The sequence below is a fragment of the Pleurodeles waltl genome, chromosome 6, assembly GCF_031143425.1.
Source record: "Pleurodeles waltl isolate 20211129_DDA chromosome 6, aPleWal1.hap1.20221129, whole genome shotgun sequence".
Classification (NCBI taxonomy): Eukaryota; Metazoa; Chordata; class Amphibia; order Caudata; family Salamandridae; genus Pleurodeles; species Pleurodeles waltl.
In genome coordinates, this window is record NC_090445.1 from 76,742,164 (window position 1) to 76,763,309 (window position 21,146).

General features: G+C 41.4%; 1 protein-coding gene across 1 annotated transcript in view; it reads right to left on the reverse strand.

The window, feature by feature from the left end:
• LOC138299235 (E3 ubiquitin-protein ligase TRIM39-like) overlaps positions 1-21,146 on the reverse strand; it is a 232,084-nt gene that overhangs the window by 209,333 nt on the left and 1,605 nt on the right. The window contains exons 2-3 of the mRNA XM_069237363.1: positions 20,728-21,145; positions 5,158-5,253 (exon numbers count right to left, since the gene is read on the reverse strand). Of these exons, the coding sequence (XP_069093464.1) occupies positions 5,158-5,253; positions 20,728-21,145 (514 nt within the window). The remainder of the gene's footprint in view (positions 1-5,157; positions 5,254-20,727; position 21,146) is intronic.

Below are 21,146 nucleotides of genomic sequence, written 5' to 3' on the forward strand. Positions count from 1 at the left end.
GCTAAATTTCCATGATTAAGAACTCAACTCAATTATACCCAGGTATTGTCCTAGGCTGGAGCACAATAACATGATCTAGTGTTCCAGAGGAGTAAGCTTATCTAGAGTGTGTGAAAGCAGCAGAGCTGCCAAGAAAAAACTTTGCAATCAGACTGCACATGGACTACGCCACTCTGAACATTCTTCATTTGGCTGATGTCCTTGACAGCAAGCTGCTAGTCTTTCCTCATAAGTCCCAAGGACCAGATACCCCTTAGGAAAGAGGGTTGGAGAGAAGGGTGGGGGGGGGGGGGGAAGGGGGCAGATCGGGGGGGAGAGGGAATCAGAAGAAGGCAAGATTCATCTACATCCTGCTGCTGCTGCTACACAGCAAGAAGTGTATCAGGAGCAGCAACAATATTATAAAAACACATGCAGAGGATGATATGAACATCCTGAAAGTATAGTGTGCCTTTAATAAACATGGAGCAGGTACCCAAGGAGACATTCTGAAGGCTCCCACCACTCTCAAAGACCGAGGACTTGTCGGAGTGGAATTACTAATAAAATATTAAAGTTCATTTTCTGTGCTTTAATATAATTATGCCGCACAAAAGGTCAAATCAAGCTGGCGCCTCTCATTCATTTTGCAGCATTCATAAATGGCTTTTAAAAGTGTACTGTGCACATTGTACACATTTTCTTTCTTTCATAAAATAGATGACAATATGTCCTCTTCTACTGGAGCTGCAATGGCATTAGAATGCTTCTTCTTAATGTACTGAAGCAAGTCATGTTGTAACTGTTTACATGGTTCTTAGATTTCTAACATGTTTCAAGGGTCTTTCCTGTTTTTGTGGACAATTCTGAAGAGTCCATTGTATTAAAAATGTGCAAATCTGCCAGAATAAGGTTTCTGCATCTAGGGCAAAGGGAATGCATACTGATTTTGTTAGGGTTCTTAGAGTGGGCTTTGTCATAATAATTCTTAAGTGTTAATATGATATTATGATGCATCTTTCTTTAGTTAAATCTATGGTGACACTTCACACCACAGTAATAAGTGTTTCGCTGATAAAATATTACAAAATGGGTTGTATTTGAGATGTTTGCTAATTTTAGTTCATAGAGACAGACTCCAAGTCAGTCCTCAGGATGATCTTATACTCATAATATTTTGATTGATTTTTCATTGCCATATGCAGAAACAGACCTTGTGTCAGTTCTCTTTTTTACTTTATACTAATATCTGGGCTTTAGCTATTTATTTACACCAGAGGCCGATGAAGTTAAACCTCTTGATTATGATGAATGCTTATTTGAATTGAATAACCATGATTTTTGCTTTCTGTAATGACTTCACGGTTTTATAAATTGAATTTTGTCTGTACTGGATTTTCCCGAGTGGATTGTAGTGTGCCTGGGCCATCATCTTTAGATCCACCCAGTCAGCCATTTGTAGCTTGTAGCAGAAGAGGACAGACTCAAGCTGTCTTTGGCAAAATCTCACACTGCGAGCAGAACAAAAGTAGACATACAAATGTTGAAGGTCCTTAGAAGCTCTCCATCCTTGTAGCACCTAAACGGAATTCTGGCCACCTGAATAATATATTTTATTGTAAACTTGACTACAGTCCTTTTTGATGCATACCCTTATTTAAATTGTCACAAGTTGAATGAGTTGTTTGTAGTTGGCTTGTGCAGCGGGGATAAGCACACCAACACAAAGTCTTATGGGCTCATTACGAGTTGGCGGTCCTAACACGTAACCACTAAACTCGCGGGGAGGATGTCACTGCCATGGCAGTGGTGCCCCCGCTGCCCTATTACAACATTCCTGCCAGTCTCACTGGCAAGAACGTTGTAATTGAACGTTCCCGCCAGCCAGACCGGCAGAAAAGTGCTACAAGATTGCACATTGGTCTCTTAAAAGAGCTTAGTGATATCTTGCAGCCCAGAGGGGGCCGACCAGCACCTTCGGAATGCGCACTGTCTGCAGTGCACATGGTGATGGTGCTGGTCAGGGGAGCCACTGCACTGCCCATGCTATGGGCAGTGCAGGAGCCCCCCTGTGGCCACCAGCACACTCACCCCCGGTGGCCCCTGGCACACCCTCACCGCCAGCCTTTCCATGTCAGTGAAACTGCAATGGAAATGCTGGAGGTGAGGAGAGTTGTAATCATCCAGGCGGCATGGAATTCAGCACACCCTGGCTAAGTACAACTCTGACCACCGTCAGGTACCATGTTCCCAGCGGGGACGGCGGATCTGCCCGTCGGGATTGTAATTGGCTGGTCGGACCCCCCGGAATGCAGTGGTCCGACCGTCAATGTGGGTGTGGTGGTCCAAGGACCACCATACTTGTAATGAGGCCCTTAGTCATCATGCAAATCAAAGTACATCACATCTCCCCCGCATCAATCTGGTTTCAGTTTTGCTGTTTTATTTTATAGCAAACATACTCATTTGTTGTTTTTCATCATTTTCCAAAGAACCTCTAGGCGCTCAGAGCTAAAACAAATCTTGTAACCAGCAGAATCCCAACAAATTTGATGTTTCATTCAAACACTGCCTCAATAAATTTACACTTTGTGTGTGTGTGTATATATATATATATATATATATATATATATATATATATATATATATATAAAAAACACTCCACTTGTGGCGTTCCCTTTCCCTTACACGTACCAGGGATTTGCTTCTATTTTCTAGACAAGACGGGGGAGCATCTAGGACATGTAACAGAACAGGACAGAGATCGAACAAGTTAGAGAATACAACGAGGTTTATAACCACTTTCAATATGGCACACTTGGAGATGAGAAAGTAAGCATTGGCACATGCTTAAGAGTGATCCTGTGATTGGGGAACAATTAAGTAATAAACCTGTTATAACATACAGAAAAGGAACATCCATGAAAGATATTTTAGTCAAGAGTGATGTGAGAAAGGTAACGTCTAATACTAAATGGCTCAAACCCCAAGATGGCTTCTATAAATGCTTCAAATGCAAAGCCTGTAAAAATGGAGAGAATATCAGTTTTATTAAAGTAGGAGGCAAAATCATACACTCTATCAGAGGCAAATACAATTGCAAAAGCGACCATGTGGTGTATATACTAAAATGCAGCTGTCCCAAAATGTATGTAGGCAGCACAAAATTGCAGGTACATCTAAGAATTTTGCAACATTTGAGGGCAATTTCAAATCGAGATGAGACTTACCCGGTAGCTAGACACATACATGAGGTACACGGAGGTAAAGTAGAGGAAATAATGTATAGCGTGATAGATGGAGTGAAAAAAGATGTTCGGGGAGGTGACAGAGAAAAACATTTAAGGAAATTAGAATCCAAATACATATTGGCATTTGATACCAAAGAGCCAAATGGATTGAATAGTAGTGAGGAGATGCACTTTCACTTATATTAATGAAGTAATTTTAGAGAGATCCATACTCATAAGGATTGATAAGAATATTTTGTCACTATACATGTATACATAAATACACTAAGAAAATAAGGGTATATAAAGGAATGAATTTCATGTAGATCATCATTCAGCACGCATATTATTATTGAATCATAATGGTAATGAATTTGAAAAGGATCACTGACTGAATAGAGATAGTTGTATTCATGGATTATAGGCGAGGGTTAGTTTAACACATTTTATAAACACTGAAGAATTGACACTCGACAAGCTAATGCATTTTTACATTGTATATTTTCTAATTGTATTTAATTGCTGTTTAATTGAAATGTATGGTGAAAATTTGTGACTAAAACTGTTTTTCGCATGATATATGTTAATTGAGGTCATTGTAATTGGAGTATAAAAACCGAGCTAAAATGGCGGCTCACAGGTCGATGAAGGCGGTAACGCCGAAACGCGTCCCTGTAGGTGAATAAACATGATTGAATTCGTTGTGGCTGTGGAGTGCTGCCTTTTTCCTATATCCACGGAAGAGAAGTGTGTAATATATATATATATATATATACACACACAGAATATCCCATACCTCAATATGCTCATTTATTATCAGTAAGGAATTATATCATTTCGTTCAATGACACTTAAGTGTGACACCATCTATATAATTTTGAAAATGAGTGCAGTCACATACCTTTATGTTTCTATGTTGGAGCTTTCCAACGGATTAAGTTCATGACCTTATAAAGTACCTCAGCCTTCGGCCTCATTCCTCTATATGGTCATGGAACCTTTGGACTCTTGCAATATCCTTGTAATGTAGGGCAAGTGTACCTTACTCAATACATAATGTGTTTATCAAGAGATGATGTTTGTAAATCCACCATACTTAATGGATGCTTGTTTCTGGGAAACTCAGAAGTGAACAGCCAGTAGTCAGACAATTGTAGTTTGCTCTGTATGGTAATCCAATGAAAGCTGGAGCAATGCAGACTCCTAGGGATCAGTGTCTAACTACACAAACAGGCAAATACCCAAAATACCAGTTGGGATACTGTGCAAACCTTTTGATTAAGAAAGACACTACTGCACCTGGGTTTTATAATTTGCAACCTCCAATCACTAGCACCCATCAGAGGATTTACACCCCAGGAGGGTGGCACCAGCTTCTGAGATTCCAGTCTTGCTGACCATCAAGGACAAGCCTTGATGTCCTGGTGGTTAAGAACTGTAACGAAGGGAGGTTGAAGTGGAAGCTGAAGAACACAGACCATCGCAGTGACCACTGTTCAATTACACAAACAGGCAATACACCAAATACCGGAAGGGAACCTGGATACTCTACTGAGCCACGCCTGAACATGTAGTAATGCACTTTCATAATACCCTGGCTACCATCACTCCTGGGCTATGGACACCTGCCCCCTCACCAGGCCCTCTACCCCCGGGAAAGGTAGCTAAACATAAAGCAAGGATATAGTTAACTAAGTTCTGGGGAGTTTATCAACTTTACATGACATCCAAATAATAACTGTCAAACCAGTAGGTACTTGGAGCAACATTACACACTTAAGTTTAAGAAAGTTGTCTGTGATAGTTTCAAACAATAGTCAGGACAACCTAGAACCGTGTATATTGAACACCTGACACGAATGCTATGGTCATGCTTGAAAATGATAAAGCAAGACAATGTTTTCAGTTTTCAAATATGCTACTGGAATATCAATTAATGCTCTCTTACCTCTAGCTGTTTCAATTTCATCTCTTCTTTTTGATGCAGTTCAAGTATATCCTCCAGCTTTTTCTTCAAAGGGTCTAGACAACGTTGAAACTTTTCCTAAAAGAAGAAAGTCTATATTATCAAAACCATAAAGTTATTGATAGATGACTGCAACTCTCAGGGTCCGACTTGCCTATGGGGCCATCAGGCAGTGCCCGATGGGCTGGTCTGACAGACTAGTGTGTGAGTTAGTTTTTTTTGCCCATTTGTGGTATGGTTTTATGGTCTGCTGGGTCAGTTTTCACTACTGATTTTCTTAATATTAAAACAAACATTTACTAGAAGTATGCTTAAATCCAGGCAGTCTTCGTACCTTTACAAATTTAGAACTGGCCCAATTTACAAATATAAACCACTTTTTAGTTATCTCATTTAATAAAAGGGGGCCACTTCTTTTGCACCTGGGCCTATTTCCCTTCTCAGTCCAACCCAGACAACTGTGTGTTTTTGTTAATAGGATGTTCATCTTTTGGACTTGCAATGTATTCTGATGGGCACATTAGGTGGCACATCATTTATGACAATATGCATTTTGTGATATTTTGGTGATGTTAGTTAGCAATCATTTGAATTATGATGGACATGATCTCTGGCACGCAATTTTGATGATAGACTTGTTCAATGGCCACAACTACTGATGATGGACATCTTCTCTTGGCAACGCTGTGGTACTTCGGTTTGGCGACAGAAGTCAAGGTAGAAGCATGTAACAAGATGTACAAAGTGGAGGTAACAAATGGTTTTTCATGAAAATAAAAAATAAATAAAAAGAGAGAATGTTACTTGTGCATACTTCGGCAACATAACATCATATTAAGATGCCATATTAGTACCTCCCATGTAGGCAGAAATCTTTAGCATGTAAAAACTAGAGTAAGTTTGCTAGACCGTGCAGGTCTGAACGAGCTTCATGGTGCTATTTAGTAATAAGCAGCCTCAAGAACATATGGTCTAAGTCTGCATGAGGATGAAGGTGATGACCCCATGTACCTTGCAACAGGCGAGTCAAAGGAATAAGAAACGTCAGAGGGAATATAAACCACATACTTTAGCAGCCTGAGCTCTGAATGGTGACACTGAACCAGGGGTGTGGAATTCCTACAGCCAGACTCCCAGGACATATTGTTTGGGGTCAAGGACAACTAGTTTTCATATTGATTTTGTCCTTGGGACAAGTAGGCCCAAACCCCTGCAGCACAAACCCCTTTGGCTGCTAGTTTGCAGTACCACATTATGGATCAGGGAAGGGCATTGTCTGCAGTTAATGTAATGTTTGTGTCCATATGTTAATTCTGTTTGAACTTGTATTTATGGTTCATTACTACAAAGCCTTTATTAGGGTGAGCATTCTAAGAAAACGTTTTAAGCTCTGACTGGACAGCTGACATTGCTCCCAATATAAAAATGTGTACACACATTTACAAAGTTTAACATGAACATCGAATGCTCCCAAAATATTCTGATTAGATGCAAATATCTGCAGAAGTTTGAAAGCAAGATTTAAGATTCTTCACTTTCAAAATAAAAATGTTCACTATAAATGCAACTAAGAAACATTCAGCTAAACTTTTTAGGTGCCATTTCTTTGAAGCATCATTGATTAAAAATTTGTTGATGCATGCTATTTTTTCCAAAACGTATATTTATAATGGAAAAATAATTGGAAATAGTTTCAGCGAGGTTAATGGAAACATGAAAATAAACAAGAATTGGCAAAGCCAATAGGTCTGACATTGGTGGTCAGATTTTTGGCTTTGTCAACGTGTAGCTTGTTTTGACATGCTTTTTGTAATTTAAAAAAAAAAAAAAAAAAAAAAAAAAACACACCACACATTATTGCTGTGGGACCATCAAACATTGGCAAAAAGCAAAAATATTTGTGTCCTCAAAAAGCACACATTGCTACAGTAGTTATGGCACGAACAAAACAACTTTGTGCCAATATGCTCCTTATAGAAGGGCAGAAAGCTGTCACTTACAGTGGAAGCCATCTGATAATTGGAGAGCTAGAATTATAATAAAAGCAAAAAGATCTTGAATAACCAATTAGGGGCACGATTCTTAAAGAAAAATCACAAAGTGCACCCATGGCATATGTCCTTACATTACTGCAGATTTACGGTTTTCATTAATTCAAGTTTTTACAGAAGTAGGCCAGGAAATCATACTCACAAAGATTTGTAAATGCCATTTGAGCACAAGAAAATATGTAGGTGTAAATCTGTTGAGCGTCTACAAGTTCAGTTTCCCTCCAGCCACTTTTTCAGAACCCTGGAAGAAGTTTTACTTCTGCCCTCGTTAGGACTAAATTTTAACCTTTCCCAGTATGTGTAAAGATTATAGAAGAGCTGATGCAAACTCCTAAAACATGAAAGTTAGTGAGTTTACACAGACTCAAAAGGGCTTTACAAAACCAGAACTATTGTTTCCCCTACCTCCAGCCCCAGTATTTAGATCTACTGAAAGGTAGTAAAATAAGGAAATTACTAGTTTTCAAATTCTAGCATAGCATAAGCCCTGGCATATTCACAGAGCTCTTGTATAATACGGTTGCTGCTATAATTTGTCGCCACACTACATGGCACCAACGGGCCAAGTGGATATTTTTTTTTTTTTTTTTTTTTTAAACAGGACAAGTAGATTTATGGCACAACCTCTTTACAAAATTCCTTACCTTCTCAGATCAAAGACTGCAGGTGGTCTCGGAACAGAAGCTTATACACCACTGCGTGAGAATAGCATGATTGAGCTGTGGGGTGCATCAACAAATAAAAGAGTGCATGAAAAGAAGGAAGGGACAGGGTGTAGTGAATCCTAGTTCATTTTAATAGGATAACAGGAGTTAGCTTAGCCTCTGGCTTGCAGACTCATGCCCCGTCACCTAGTGACTTTTAACCTACTTAGCTTGCTCTTTCTTAGCCCATTAAATTATTTAATTCTTGTAAGATGGCTGCCTTGTTGATAGTTAATCAACTTGTTACAAGTTACATTATCAGTGTCACCGTGCTAAGGCGTCAAGATCAAGCAACAAAGACAAATAAATAGTAGGTGTTAACACTTAGGGATTTTCCCTCTCTATACTTTCGAGGGATTGTTTATATTAATTGCCGTCCCAAGCATGTCTGTTATCTATTGTTTGGGAACAAACCTACGTCAGGGGTCCTTGTAGATCTGTATAAATACATCACACTTTAGACAGATAATCAGAGGGATTCCGACCAGAGGGCATCGCCACCATTGCTGATATCGATGCTGCACGTCGTCTTGACGCTAACCCAGTCTTCGTGTCCCTGCGGAGTCTGAGATAGAGACCTCATTCAAAGGTAACACGGGTTGGGGGCTCATCTCATGGACATGGCATTGGCAGATTAGGTTTAGCAAACCCAGCTCTCCTTTAGGTAGGAGGTTAAGCCTTTCACATTAGGGTATATTACATCTCGTATGTCTTTTCTATGCATTGCAAGATGGTGGGGGTCTTTACAATGACGACTCATCTTCACAATTCTGTTCCTTGCATTATTCATTATCCTAATCATTGCAGCCCATGCAACTTATCGCAAATTGAAGTTATTGTAAATACAAACTATTGAAACTACTGCATCTTTGTCATTGCCTGTGTTTGTATGAGACATGATATATCTGTGAGAAAGGGGTAATCTCTGTTTAACCACAACACTCTCTGAGATGTCTTATTCTCGAGTCCATGCGTAAAGGCTGCCACAAATCACCTTTCACTATTGTGTTTCTGGTGAGGTGCTGCTAGTGAGCCGGTAAGGTTGGGACAACAGTTGCGACTTGTTGTAGGAAAGGCGTAGTCGCCTACAAACAAAAGTACGGTCATCCTTAAACCAGCAGTCTTGCCCGGAGCCAGAGTCCAAACTACGACAAGGGCTGAGAAATAAATGGGTGGATAAAAGGGTAAAAAGATAGAGTGAATGATGAATTGCTGAAGTGAAGGACAGATGGCTAAATTTAAAGAAATAAGGAGAGAGCTTGATGGATATGAAGACGTTATTTTGAATTTTAATGTTTTGATTTATACGGATAGTAACATGTAACACAATGGTAATGCAAGTGTATTTTTCCACATTTTAAGCTGTGGGCCTGCATTTTAAAATTGCTAATGTCTGGTTGCCATCTTGCTTACTGTAATATGTCTTTATAATTTCTAGGAGAAGCTGACTGCAAATGTAGTATTTCGATGTATCCTTGAAGCTTTGGTTCTCATGTGAAAGATTGCTGTGAAAAAGGGAGTGTGTTCCATCAGATCGTGCACCAGTTCCAGTCCTGGGAATACAAGGTACCAAAACTGTTATCGTACCAACACTGACTGGATCAAAAGAAAACCACTTTGTCTCTATTGATAATGTCAAACTACATGTGGCTGATCCTACACAGGAGACATAGTGGACTCCTAGTCAGTTCCTGAATCCTTCTCACTACAGACCATAAGTTCCTATACAGGTTTTGAGCAGCAATCCTGACATGACCCTGAACTTCGGGGGGTGGAAAATGATCTTTCATTAGTACCACTAACTTCATCTACAGCAAACAGAAATAATGAAGACTACTACAAAAATGCAACTCAAACGGATGCAAATTGCCTACTACGAACCACCAAGGGAGACTTCTGTCAGTTCTACACATCCTAATAAGACTCTAGCCTTTGCATTAAATGCTTCTGGATACTCTGCTGATCAAGATGACTCCTTCAATGACTCATCCACTACTTCTGCAACACCACCGTCAAGAGCACGTAAGATGATAAACTGGCTTAAAGATAATTATTTTATTCATCCATGAATCTATCTGTGGCTTTAACTAACTGTACTTGCCTTTCTTCTTTGGATTGGTTTTGTCAGTGTCTTTTTCTTACTGATACATGGTCATTCCTGAACGCTCTGCAGCCAAACATGTGGATGAGGTCCTAAAACCACATTTTCCCTCACATAAGGTCCATCGAGACTTGTCTCTAGTGAATGTTTCAGATATACCAGTTCCTGATGGGATTGTTTGGGATAAAGTTTCCGTTTATATATTTGGCCTGACTGAGGCTCTTCAAACTTCACGTTTCCAAATTTTCTTTAAATTATGTTATAACACCTGTGGTTGTTTCTGATGACTGGGATGTAAAAACAGTTGATGCTATGCTATCTGAATTAGAATACTTTACTACATTTGAAACTGAAGACATTTACCAAACAAAAGAAAATTATGGTGACATGTTCTGTTATAATTATTATGGACATCTTTTCATTCATAGAGCATGTACCCAAAAGACAATTTTCAATTATAAACAATGGGAACATTGTCCTACCCCACCAGTGGGGAGTTCTAAAACATATGGAAAAGTGTACATATTTTTCTGGGCATAATGTTCAAAATGCTGCGTCCTATTATTTTAAATTACCACAAATGGAAATGCACAATGTATTGTTAACTGATACAAAATTGATTTATTCGGATTCCTTTGTTTCCCAGTTGGCTTTAGAAGGCTATGAAAATTAGATGAAGTGGATTGGCTTAAAGAGTGTTTGGGGAACTAGACATTGGAAAATACAGGGAAGGAAAGCTTTATTTAGAGCATGCCTGATACCTTTACAAATTATATTTTTAAATGACAGTGCAGCAGACAAATCATTTAGGCTTGGCAGAAATTAAAGAATTGAGTACACCCAGTATCCCCCCACTCCTGCAAAATTTAACAAATGGCAAAAATTCATTAATGAAACTGAAGATCAGCTCGATGGGTGGGTCCAAAAATGGAACATTTAACATCACTTTCGAGTGCTGGCGATGGTTATTGTGGCCAGTGGACACAAATGGTTGTTATGCACGTTTTGTAAACTCCACAGGGGGGTTTTAGATCAAACAGACCAGACCTTTGCTAGTTTCATCAGAGCATTCGGGTACAGTGTAGGAAAATTATGCCAGCAATGGTTAAAAAGATCCTCACTACATGCTGTAAAAGAACACCTCAATCTCCTATCAAATAAAACAGGCTTGCAAGACTTTTTAGGCCCCAGAAGAGAACTTAAAAAGCACTCCTTGTACGCAATTTACAATAAAATGTGGAAACTTTGACAAGAAGCAGCAGCCAGGTTATGGCAAACAGAGCAGGAAAACTTACAGATAGCATTAGCCGTTGTAGAGAACAGTATTAACACCTTGTCTGACCATATATACACTATTAACATCAATTCTTCTGCAATTGACATCATGCAAACTGACATGTCAGCTTTACACCATGGACAGTCAACTTAGGTCTATTATGCAGTTTGGTTGGACACTACAGACACTGAAGAATGGTTGCGTTCCATGGAAGCATGTTAGAGCGCGAGACCTATTTGCCACCTTTAATTTAGTGGAACAGGAACAAATAATGGCTAAGAAAAAAGCTACTTATATTATGCTCAACATCGAAAAGTTGTCTTTTACTGCGCCAGAAATACTACCTGCAGTCTGCTATGTTCATGGGGTTATCAATCTGCCTTGTTCAACACCAATTCACATCCTACTTGAAACATTTCTGTAGGAAGATATAAAAAGTTAGGAGATAGCTACATTATTGAGGTGTGGGAGCTACTCTTTTCGTTCAGATGTTTCAATGGCATGAAAGGAGGTATTTTTTTTTTTTTTTTAGCAGCAGTGAATACAAGACTTCTATGAGCCATTTAATGGTTTATGAAAAGCTTTCCTTGCACAGAGCTTCCTAAAATCATGAGCTGTTGCGGAACGCAAGCTGGAATTGCCTACGTAGTTTGGTCTCTCAAATTGTAACCTGTTGCGGTATCATCTTCCCCCCCCCCCAGGCAACAGACGAAAGCGAAAGTAGCAAGCAGACATCTGGCCTCATATTGCTACTTCTAATATAAATTTAGACAAGCTGAGCAGACTAAAATCTCTATTGTTTCAGAAACATGTAGCGCTGACAACTGCCCGCGAGACCTACGTGCTCCAAGTAGCAACGTCATCCACAGAAATAGAGTCCTTTGTAAACTTTGAGACACTTTGGTGATCTCTTGGGACAAACGTAATGGATTGTACACTTCTTTTAAGATGTTGGTTCGTCAGCACATTCTCATCTATATTTGGCATAATACCTTAAGCACTACGCTCAATATTATCGGGTGTATTCTGGGGATTCCAAATTACTTTGGGCTTAATTGGTGGCATTCTGCTGTTGCTATTGTTTTTTTTATATTCGCAATGGCTGCCCCATCTCAACAAAGAGGTCTGATGGCGCTTCCCCGCACGCAACTGTGTCGTGAACATATGATGCAGTATTTCGGAGCACCGCTCTTTGAGGAACTGGTGTGCAACTGGTCTCTGTCATTTAGACCAGTACTGAACTGTGTGCAACCAGTCTTTCATGGTCTATGATGCCTTTTCAAACGTGCACTACAACTGTGAAGTTCTACGCGGTGCTTACTTTCTCTGGATGGTGATCCGTTGATGTTCTCGATGAGGGCTCATTACCAGAGATGCAAATCAAAGGTGCATTTGCTATGAGAAGCCTCCTATGAGCCGCTCTTTGTGGATCAAGTGGCTCTGAGAACTTCAACATCTGGCACTACACGGATTAGTTCCTCCCACCTGCACCACCCCTGGTTAGAGCTGAGATCTTGGAACACAAGAGCTCTTTGGTTTGCCTTGCAACGATCTGGTTGCTTTCACACCTGCTGAAGTGAGATCTTTCCTCGATTCAATTGCCCTGGATATAATTGGCAGTTTTCAAAATGACAATGACTTAAATTTGACATTCGGTTTTTAACACCAAACTGGTTCTGTTTTTAATTGGCAGTGTTTAATTTGGCCTGCTTCAGGTATGCTTGCTTGTGAGCTTGGATATTTATTTATATACAGATATTTTAATTCATTTTAATGCAGTTTTGACTGGGTTTACCTCTACATTTGGAATCGACAAGGGGAGGGTGTTGTGAGGCTATTTTAGCAGCTTTTATAGGCATGTTATTTTAGTCATAGGACTGCAGCTTGTGCCCTTTAGCCTAAAAACAATTCATTTTATTTTCAGAGCAGAAGCTCTCTTCTGAGGTGGTTTTGTTTCCCTTTATCTCATACACTTAGCACAGAAACAGTTTCCATTAGTTTTACTCGGACATTCTCATTCTGTGCGTTGCTCAAGGCGGTCTCCAATATGTTGTTGGCACAAAGTGGAACACCGCAATCTCTGCCACTTAATGAAAAAACACTAGTTTTTATATTAGGGCAGTTTTCCTAAAACAGCAGCTGTTTTATTAGAAAACATCTGTTCCCCTATACGTTAGAGGGAAAGTTCCAGCCAGAAAAATTGCCACTACATGCTGTAGCTTCATTGCAGTTGCCTGCTGAGACTTGACGTCTTTTCCGCCTACACGGGAGAGGACTCTCTGTAGACCAACAGCCCTTTCGTTACTACCATGTTCAGGTAGAGCTATGGTATCTTCCTAGGGATCCTGATGGGCGGATTAGGGCTACCACTGCTGTGATCTAATAGTACTTTAATAGCATTGGTAGGAATTCCAACACCTAGCATTTTGACACTGTGGTGGGACTTTTCTTATGTTTCACTTTCTTTGTCACTGCTGCGTTTTTATCATCCTAATCATTGCAGTACATGCCATTTTATCTAGAACATGATTGATTCAATAAAATATATTGAACCAATTTCTGCTTCTGTTTGTCTTTACATGTGTAAGACAAATGTAACAGAGAAAAGGATGAGATTTGTTCCATCACGATTTCCCCTTAGAAATCAGAATGTCATGCACACAGCTGCCACAAATCACTGCCACTTCTAGGTGCGGATAGCTGGCCGAAAGGGTTAGGCTGACAGTTGTCATAAGGTGTGGAATTGGACTCAGTTCCCCACAACCTTAGGGGGCTGCCACCCGAATCCAGCAGTCTCACTGGTACAATGAGAGCCAACACATCAGGATCAATGCGGAGAAAGAAAAACAAGGCAAGAAATATAAAAATTAAAAATACACAGAAATAAGAAATGAGAGAAGGAAGGTAAGAAGAAAACAATACTGAAAGGAGGATAGAGGCAAAGAATGACACTTACTTGTTTTTAGATTTGGCTGAAGCATGCACTGGAGTAGGTGACTCCAATCAGTCAATTATAAGCTTCAGGTAGCTCGAAGACACCTTCAGAGTAGCTCACAGCGTTGAGGTCACTTTTAAATAAGCACACGGTCACATTTCCCTTTTAAAAGTTACAGGAAGGATGTGTTTATTTTACACTATTATCTTCACGCTGAAGATAGCAGGGCCTAAAAATGAGCAGTGCTGCAGTCAGGTTTATGACCTGAGGGCACAAGGGTGGAAGAAATTAAGTACTGAAATCTTAACTAAAAGTCATTTTCTACTAGTTTGAGTTGAGAGCAAAATGTTTCTGAATTCTTTCACATGGGAGAAAACAAATACTAAAATGAAGTGTTAAATTAATGATTAAGTTAACTTCATTTTAATGGTGTCCCATTTCAAAGTGTCACAATTACAAACAGCAGACCTCTTGCTCCCAGTGGCCAGTCGATACTTGTGAGAAAGTAGCCTCTTTCTAGCCTTGTTACCCCCACTTTTGGCCTGTTTGTGAGTGTATGTCAGGGTGTTTTCACTGTCTCACTGGGATCCTGCTAGCCAGGTCCAGTGCTCATAGTGAAAACCCTATGTTTTCAGTATGTTTGTTATGTGTCACTGGGACCCTGCTAGTCAGGACCCCAGTGCTCATACGTTTGTGACCTATAGGTATGTGTTCCCTGTGTGATGCCTAACCGTCTCACTGAGGCTCTGCTAACCAGAACCTCAGTGGTTATGCTCGCTCTTTACAAATTGTCACTAACAGGCTAGTGACCAATTTTACATTGGCATACTGGAACACCCTTGTAATTCCCTAGTATATGGTACTGAGGTACCCAGGGTATTGGGGTTCCAGGAGATCCCTATGGGCTGCAGCATTTCTTTTGCCACCCATAGGGAGCTCTGACAATTCTTACACAGGCCTGCCACTGCAGCCTGAGTGAAATAACGTCCACGTTATTTCACAGCCATTTTACACTGCACTTAAGTAACTTATAAGTCACCTATATGTCTAACCTTTACCTTGTAAAGGTTGGGTGCTAAGTTACTTAGTGTGTGGGCACCCTGGCACTAGCCAAGGAACCCCCACATTGTTCAGGGCCAATGCCCCGGACTTTGTGAGTGCGGGGACACCATTACACGCGTGCACTACCTATAGGTCACTACCTATATGTAGCTTCACAATGGTAACTCCGAATATGGCCATGTAACATGTCTATGATCATGGAATTGCCCCCTCTATACCATCCTGGCATAGTTGGCACAATCCCATGATCCCAGTGGTCTGTAGCACAGACCCTGGTACTGCCAAACTGCCTTTCCCGGGGTTTCACTGCAGCTGCTGCCAACCCCTCAGACAGGCTTCTGCCCTCCTGGGGTCCAGCCAGGCCTGGCCCAGGATGGCAGAACAAAGGATTTCCTCAGAGAGAGAATGTTACACCCTCTCCCTTTGGAAAATGGTGTGAAGGCAGGGGAGGAGAAGCCTCCCCCAGCCTCTGGAAATGCTTTCATGGGCACACATGGTGCCCATTTCTGCATAAGCCAGTCTACACCGGTTCAGGGACCCCTTAGCCCTGCTCTGGCGCGAAACTGGACAAAGGAAAGGGGAGTGACCACTCCCCTGACCTGTACCTCCCCTGGGAGGTGCCCAGAGCTCCTCCAGACCTCTGCCATCTTGGAAACAGAGGTGCTGCTGGCACACTGGACTGCTCTGAGTGGCCAGTGCCATCAGGTGACGTCAGAGACTCCTTCTGATAGGCTCCTTCAGGTGTTGCTAGCCTATCCTCTCTCCTAGGTAGCCAAACCCTCTTTTCTGGCTATTTAGGGTCTCTCGCTCTTGGGATTCCTTAGATAACGAATGCAAGAGCTCATCAGAGTTCCTCTGCATCTCTCTCTTCACCTTCTGCCAAGGAATCGACTGCTGACCGTGCTGGAAGCCTGCAAAACTGCAACAAAGGAGCAAAGACGACTACTGCAACTCTGTAACACTGATCCTGTCGCCTTCTCGACTGTTTTCCTGGTGGTGCATGCTGTGGGGGTAGTCTACCTCCTCTCTGCACTAGAAGCTCCGAAGAAATCTCCCGTGGGTCGACGGAATCGTCCCCCTGCAACCGCAGGCACCAAAGAACTGCATCACCGGTCCCCTGGGTCTCCTCTCAGCAAGACGAGCGAGGTCCGTTGAATCCAGCAACTCTGTCCAAGTGACTCTCACAGTCCAGTAACTCTTCAGTCCAAGTTTGGTGGAGGTAAGTCCTTGTCTCCCCACGCCAGACTGCATTGCTGGGAACCGCGACTTTTGCAGCTACTCCGGCCTCCGTGCACTTCCGGCGGAAATCCTTTGTGCACAGTCCAGCCTGGGTCCACGGCACTCTAACCTGCATTGCACGACCTCCTAAGTTGTTCTCCGGCGACGTGGGACTCCTTTGTGCGACTTCGGGTGAGCACCGTTTCACGCATCCTCGTAGTGCCTGTTTCTGGCACTTCTGCGGGTGCTGCCTGCTGCTGAGAGGGCTCCTTGTCTTGCTCGACGCCCCCTCTGTCCCCTGACGCAATTGGCGACATCCTGGTCCCTCCTGGGCCACAGCAGCATCCAAAAACACTAACTGCACGATTTGCAGCTAGCAAGGCTTGTTGGCGGTCTTTCGGCGGGAAAACACTTCTGCACGACTCTCCACGGCGTGAGGCTATTTTTATAACCCTCACTGTTTTCTTACAGTCCCAGCGACCCTCTACAAGGTCACATAGGTTTGGGGTCCATTCGTAGTTCGCATTCCACTTTTGGAGTATATGGTTTGTGTTGCCCCTATCCCTATGTGTCCCCATTGCATCCTATTGTAACTATACATTGTTTGCACTGTTTTCTAATACTATTACTGCATATTTTGGTATTGTGTACATATAACTTGTGTATATTTGCTATCCTCATACTGAGGGTACACTCTGAGATACTTTGGCATATTGTCATAAAAATAAAGTACCTTTATTTTTAGTACAACTGTGTATTGTGTTTTCTTAGGATATTGTGTAAGTGATACTAGTGGTACTGTAGGAGCTTCACTCGTCTCCTAGTTCAGCCTAAGCTGCTCTGCTAAGCTACCATTATCTATCAGCCTATGCTGCTAGACACCCTATACACTAATAAGGGATAACTGGGCCTGGTGCAAGGTGCAAGTACCCCTTGGTACTCAATACAAGCCAGTCCAGCCTCCTACAATACTGTGCTACATTTTTTGATGAAAAGTACAGTCGTTTTTTTTTTTTTATTGGGGAAACTTAAAGTGAAGAAAGATATTTATATGAAATATTGAATCAATTATTTCTAAATACATCATGATGCATGTTTCCTCACTCTAAATTCCTCTAATTTAAATAAATGGCTGTATTTTTTTTTTTTTATTATAAATGTGGCACCCTGTTTACAGGCCACTGGGTGCAAGATGTCTGATGTCTGTAATTGTGACACTGAAATTTTTAAAGTGTGGAAAATTTTTCCATATTATAAATATTTTTGCTGAACATTGTTATACACTTTGAAATGTTCCCATTTACAAAAGTGGCTGGACATTTATGTTATACATACAAGGGTTCCCCATATGGGGAAAGGTATGTCCTGTGCCACAAGTACATATGACACAGGTTCTCTTTCACCTATTCACATATATCCCACTCATATGCACAGAAGACCACGCTCTCACCGGCACACGTCAGCCCTGTCATAGCATCCCCTGTTCGAAAATAATTTTGTTCAAACAATAGTTTACAACTGTATGGACATTAAACATAGTCAATTAGCTTAGTGGGATGTGTCTAGTAACACTGCGCAATGGCCTTGGCCTTTAGTAGCTCACAATGATTTTCCCTGTTCAGAAGTAACTCTCACTAGAGAGAAGGTCGCAGACCTCAGCACTGGAGCTATTCGTGGCATATGTTATAGCACAACAATAAAATAAAAAAAATAAAAAATAAAATAAAAAAAAAAAAAACCACCAATGGACATTCAGGAGTGCGATTAAAGTGCACTGTTCTTTCTTGTCTCATTGGTTCTCTGCATTGTGACAGTATGATTGGTGGTATTAGTTATTGCCAGGGTGATCAATCAGAATGAGATTGCCTTCCTGAATGTCTCTGTGGACTTGTACAGTCACGGGACAGGCACCTACCCACATGCAAGGGATGGGGGGCTAAGAGACGAATGGGGTCGTTTCTTGCATAGGTCAGCTTGGCAAAGCAGCAGCTGGAACTACCTTGGTGTATTCATAGGTGATGGATCAGTAATTCCTCAGAACAAGGGACAGGACTAGTTCTAGGTCCCTACATTGCTCCTCAGAGTGTGGATCACCTACCTACATTACTGCGTAAATGAAGTGCTCACCTCACCGGTTGTCTGCATTGAGCCCCAGTCACCATCATGTCGTGGACCTGCTCTGCTGAGTGTTGTGCCACTGATAACAATCAAGTAAGAAGTCCGGATTGCCATGTCACAAATATGTTAATTAATTTAATTTCAGTCCAATTCTGCAAGTTAATGGCAGAATCAGAGCAGCAGTTGATAATCATTTGTTCACTGTTTACCTGGGAAAGAAGGAGGATCTGTAAAGACCTCTATTTCATGAATTTGGCTTGCTGGAATAGCTTCCCAATTAATTATTATTGAGGGTATTTATTGGGACACACCATTTTTTTTTTTTGGGTGGGGGGGGGGGGGGGGGCGTTCAGCAAGCAAGTAGACCCAGTAGTCATTCGGGGAGGGGGGGGGGGAATCCTGCTCTGAAGGAAATATTTAGTTTCATTATTAGAGCCCTTCAAACGATGACTGACACATTGAAGTGCCAAAGTCACCTCAGTATCACACTGTATCGGTCTAAGATCCTCTTTCTTCCAACAGTAAACTGAAACCAGCCTCTCCCCATCAGTGACCTATAGGCAGGGCCACTGACGAACTGTGCCATTGTGCGGCCACGACGTGGTTTTGTATAATTATGAATCTGCCCCATAATCCACCATCTGCTGAATAATCTGCAATTTTTAAAAGAAAAAATTGTTTCTAGCTTAAACGGTTCCAAAATTATTAAAAATGCAGAGGCACGTGTTTCCGCACAGTGGAAGGCCTCTTTGCAAATGTTGACTGGTAAAATTTCTCATGCTTATTGCTATGCTTGGGTGTTAAGCTGGCAATAATGAGGGGCAACCTATACTCCAGACAGTACCAACAGGTATAGAAGTGACAAATAATGGAGTAATACTTTCAGAAAACGTGCTGCACTATGCGGCACAATTTGCCTTTTCTTGATGCGTAATTTAGCCCTACCCTGCCACGTAATTCCAGTGGCCCTGCCTACAGTACAGACACTTAGGCCACTTTCGATAATCCCAATAGCTATATTTCCACAACCACTGCACAAGATTATTATTTTAGGTCTACAGTATGATAATGAACTTTTGAATCGCACTGTAAGTTTTTATTTTCTTTGTTTGGTATAGGACAATGGTCTTCCAAACGTTTTACTGACGCTTTACCACCCTCATAAAATTTAAAAAAAAAAAAAAGTCCTCGTGGGGCCCCTAAAAGGATAAACTTATGTTCTGAAAATTATTCTATATCATTAAATACTGCACGCAAGCTAAAAACATTTAGTTGGCTTAAGAGCACGTCCCCATTCAAATACCTCATTCGCAGGCGTGTTTTTAAATTCATGCTAACCAACTATATACAGAAAAAAAAAAAAAAAAAAAACACACAAGTGAGATCGTAAAATAGAATGGGGTATTACAATAAATACTCAAGAGCAATGTTCTAGCCTTAATGAATTAACAACAACAACAACAACACAGACTAAACTGAAAATATATTGTAAGCAAATGAGTCAAAATGTATCCTGGGCTTTAAAGGGAATTACAGAAATATTGACCCAAACAAAAACTTTTTTTTATTTTTCCATATTCTCCAGAGCAGCTGGCAACTGGCCCCTTGCCCTGTGTGATCATTTCAGCCAACCCTGGCATTTCAGATACATTCAGTATGCATGCTATAACGTATGGTCCCATCCTTAGAAAGTTAAAAACAAATCTACGAGTCTCAAAATGCTGATGGCTAAAATACCAGAACTTGCTGTAGGTGCTGCACATGACATTGGGCTATTTGACATCTCTGAACATAATTAACACCTCAGCCACTGCAGGTATAGTTGGCTACCCCTTTTAAAAGGGCAGACATATATACGTGATTGTAACATGCTGTAAGCAGATGTATCCGGAGGGCCCACTGTGACCTTTCATGAGGAATGACTGGGAAGGTGCTGAGATGTATTTTGAGGTGTGTGGTGCAGTTTGAAGACCAGTGGCATAAGACACGTCCATTAGGAATGATATATATTCCTCGGTAGGCCCTTGAACGGCATGAGCAGTAGCCTACTCTATCCCTGACCCAGCTCTAGCCTACAGCACACATACCTTGTACTCCTGGACAGCTTCTAGGATGGGGAGCACTGTGTGAGGCTTGTGATTACGTGACACGCTGCAGACCACACAGATGGGCTCCTGGTCATCTTCACAGAACATTTTCAGATTCTCTTCGTGTTCCCGGCACAGATTCTCCTTCTGCGGAGTCGCAATCGATACCTGGAGCTGTTTGGCGATTTCTACCACGTTCGCCATCTGTATGTTGGGTCGGAGGGTTTTGTTCTGAGAGGTTTTTCTACACTGAGGACAGGCAAAGTCTGTCTGCAGCGCCCCCCAGCACCGAGTGATACAGGACAGACAGAAGGTATGTCCACACTCCACAAACACGGGGTCGGTGAAATATTCCAGACATATGGAGCAGGAGGCCTCCTCCTTCAGGCTCTGGAGATGGTTTGCTGCCGCCATGTTCC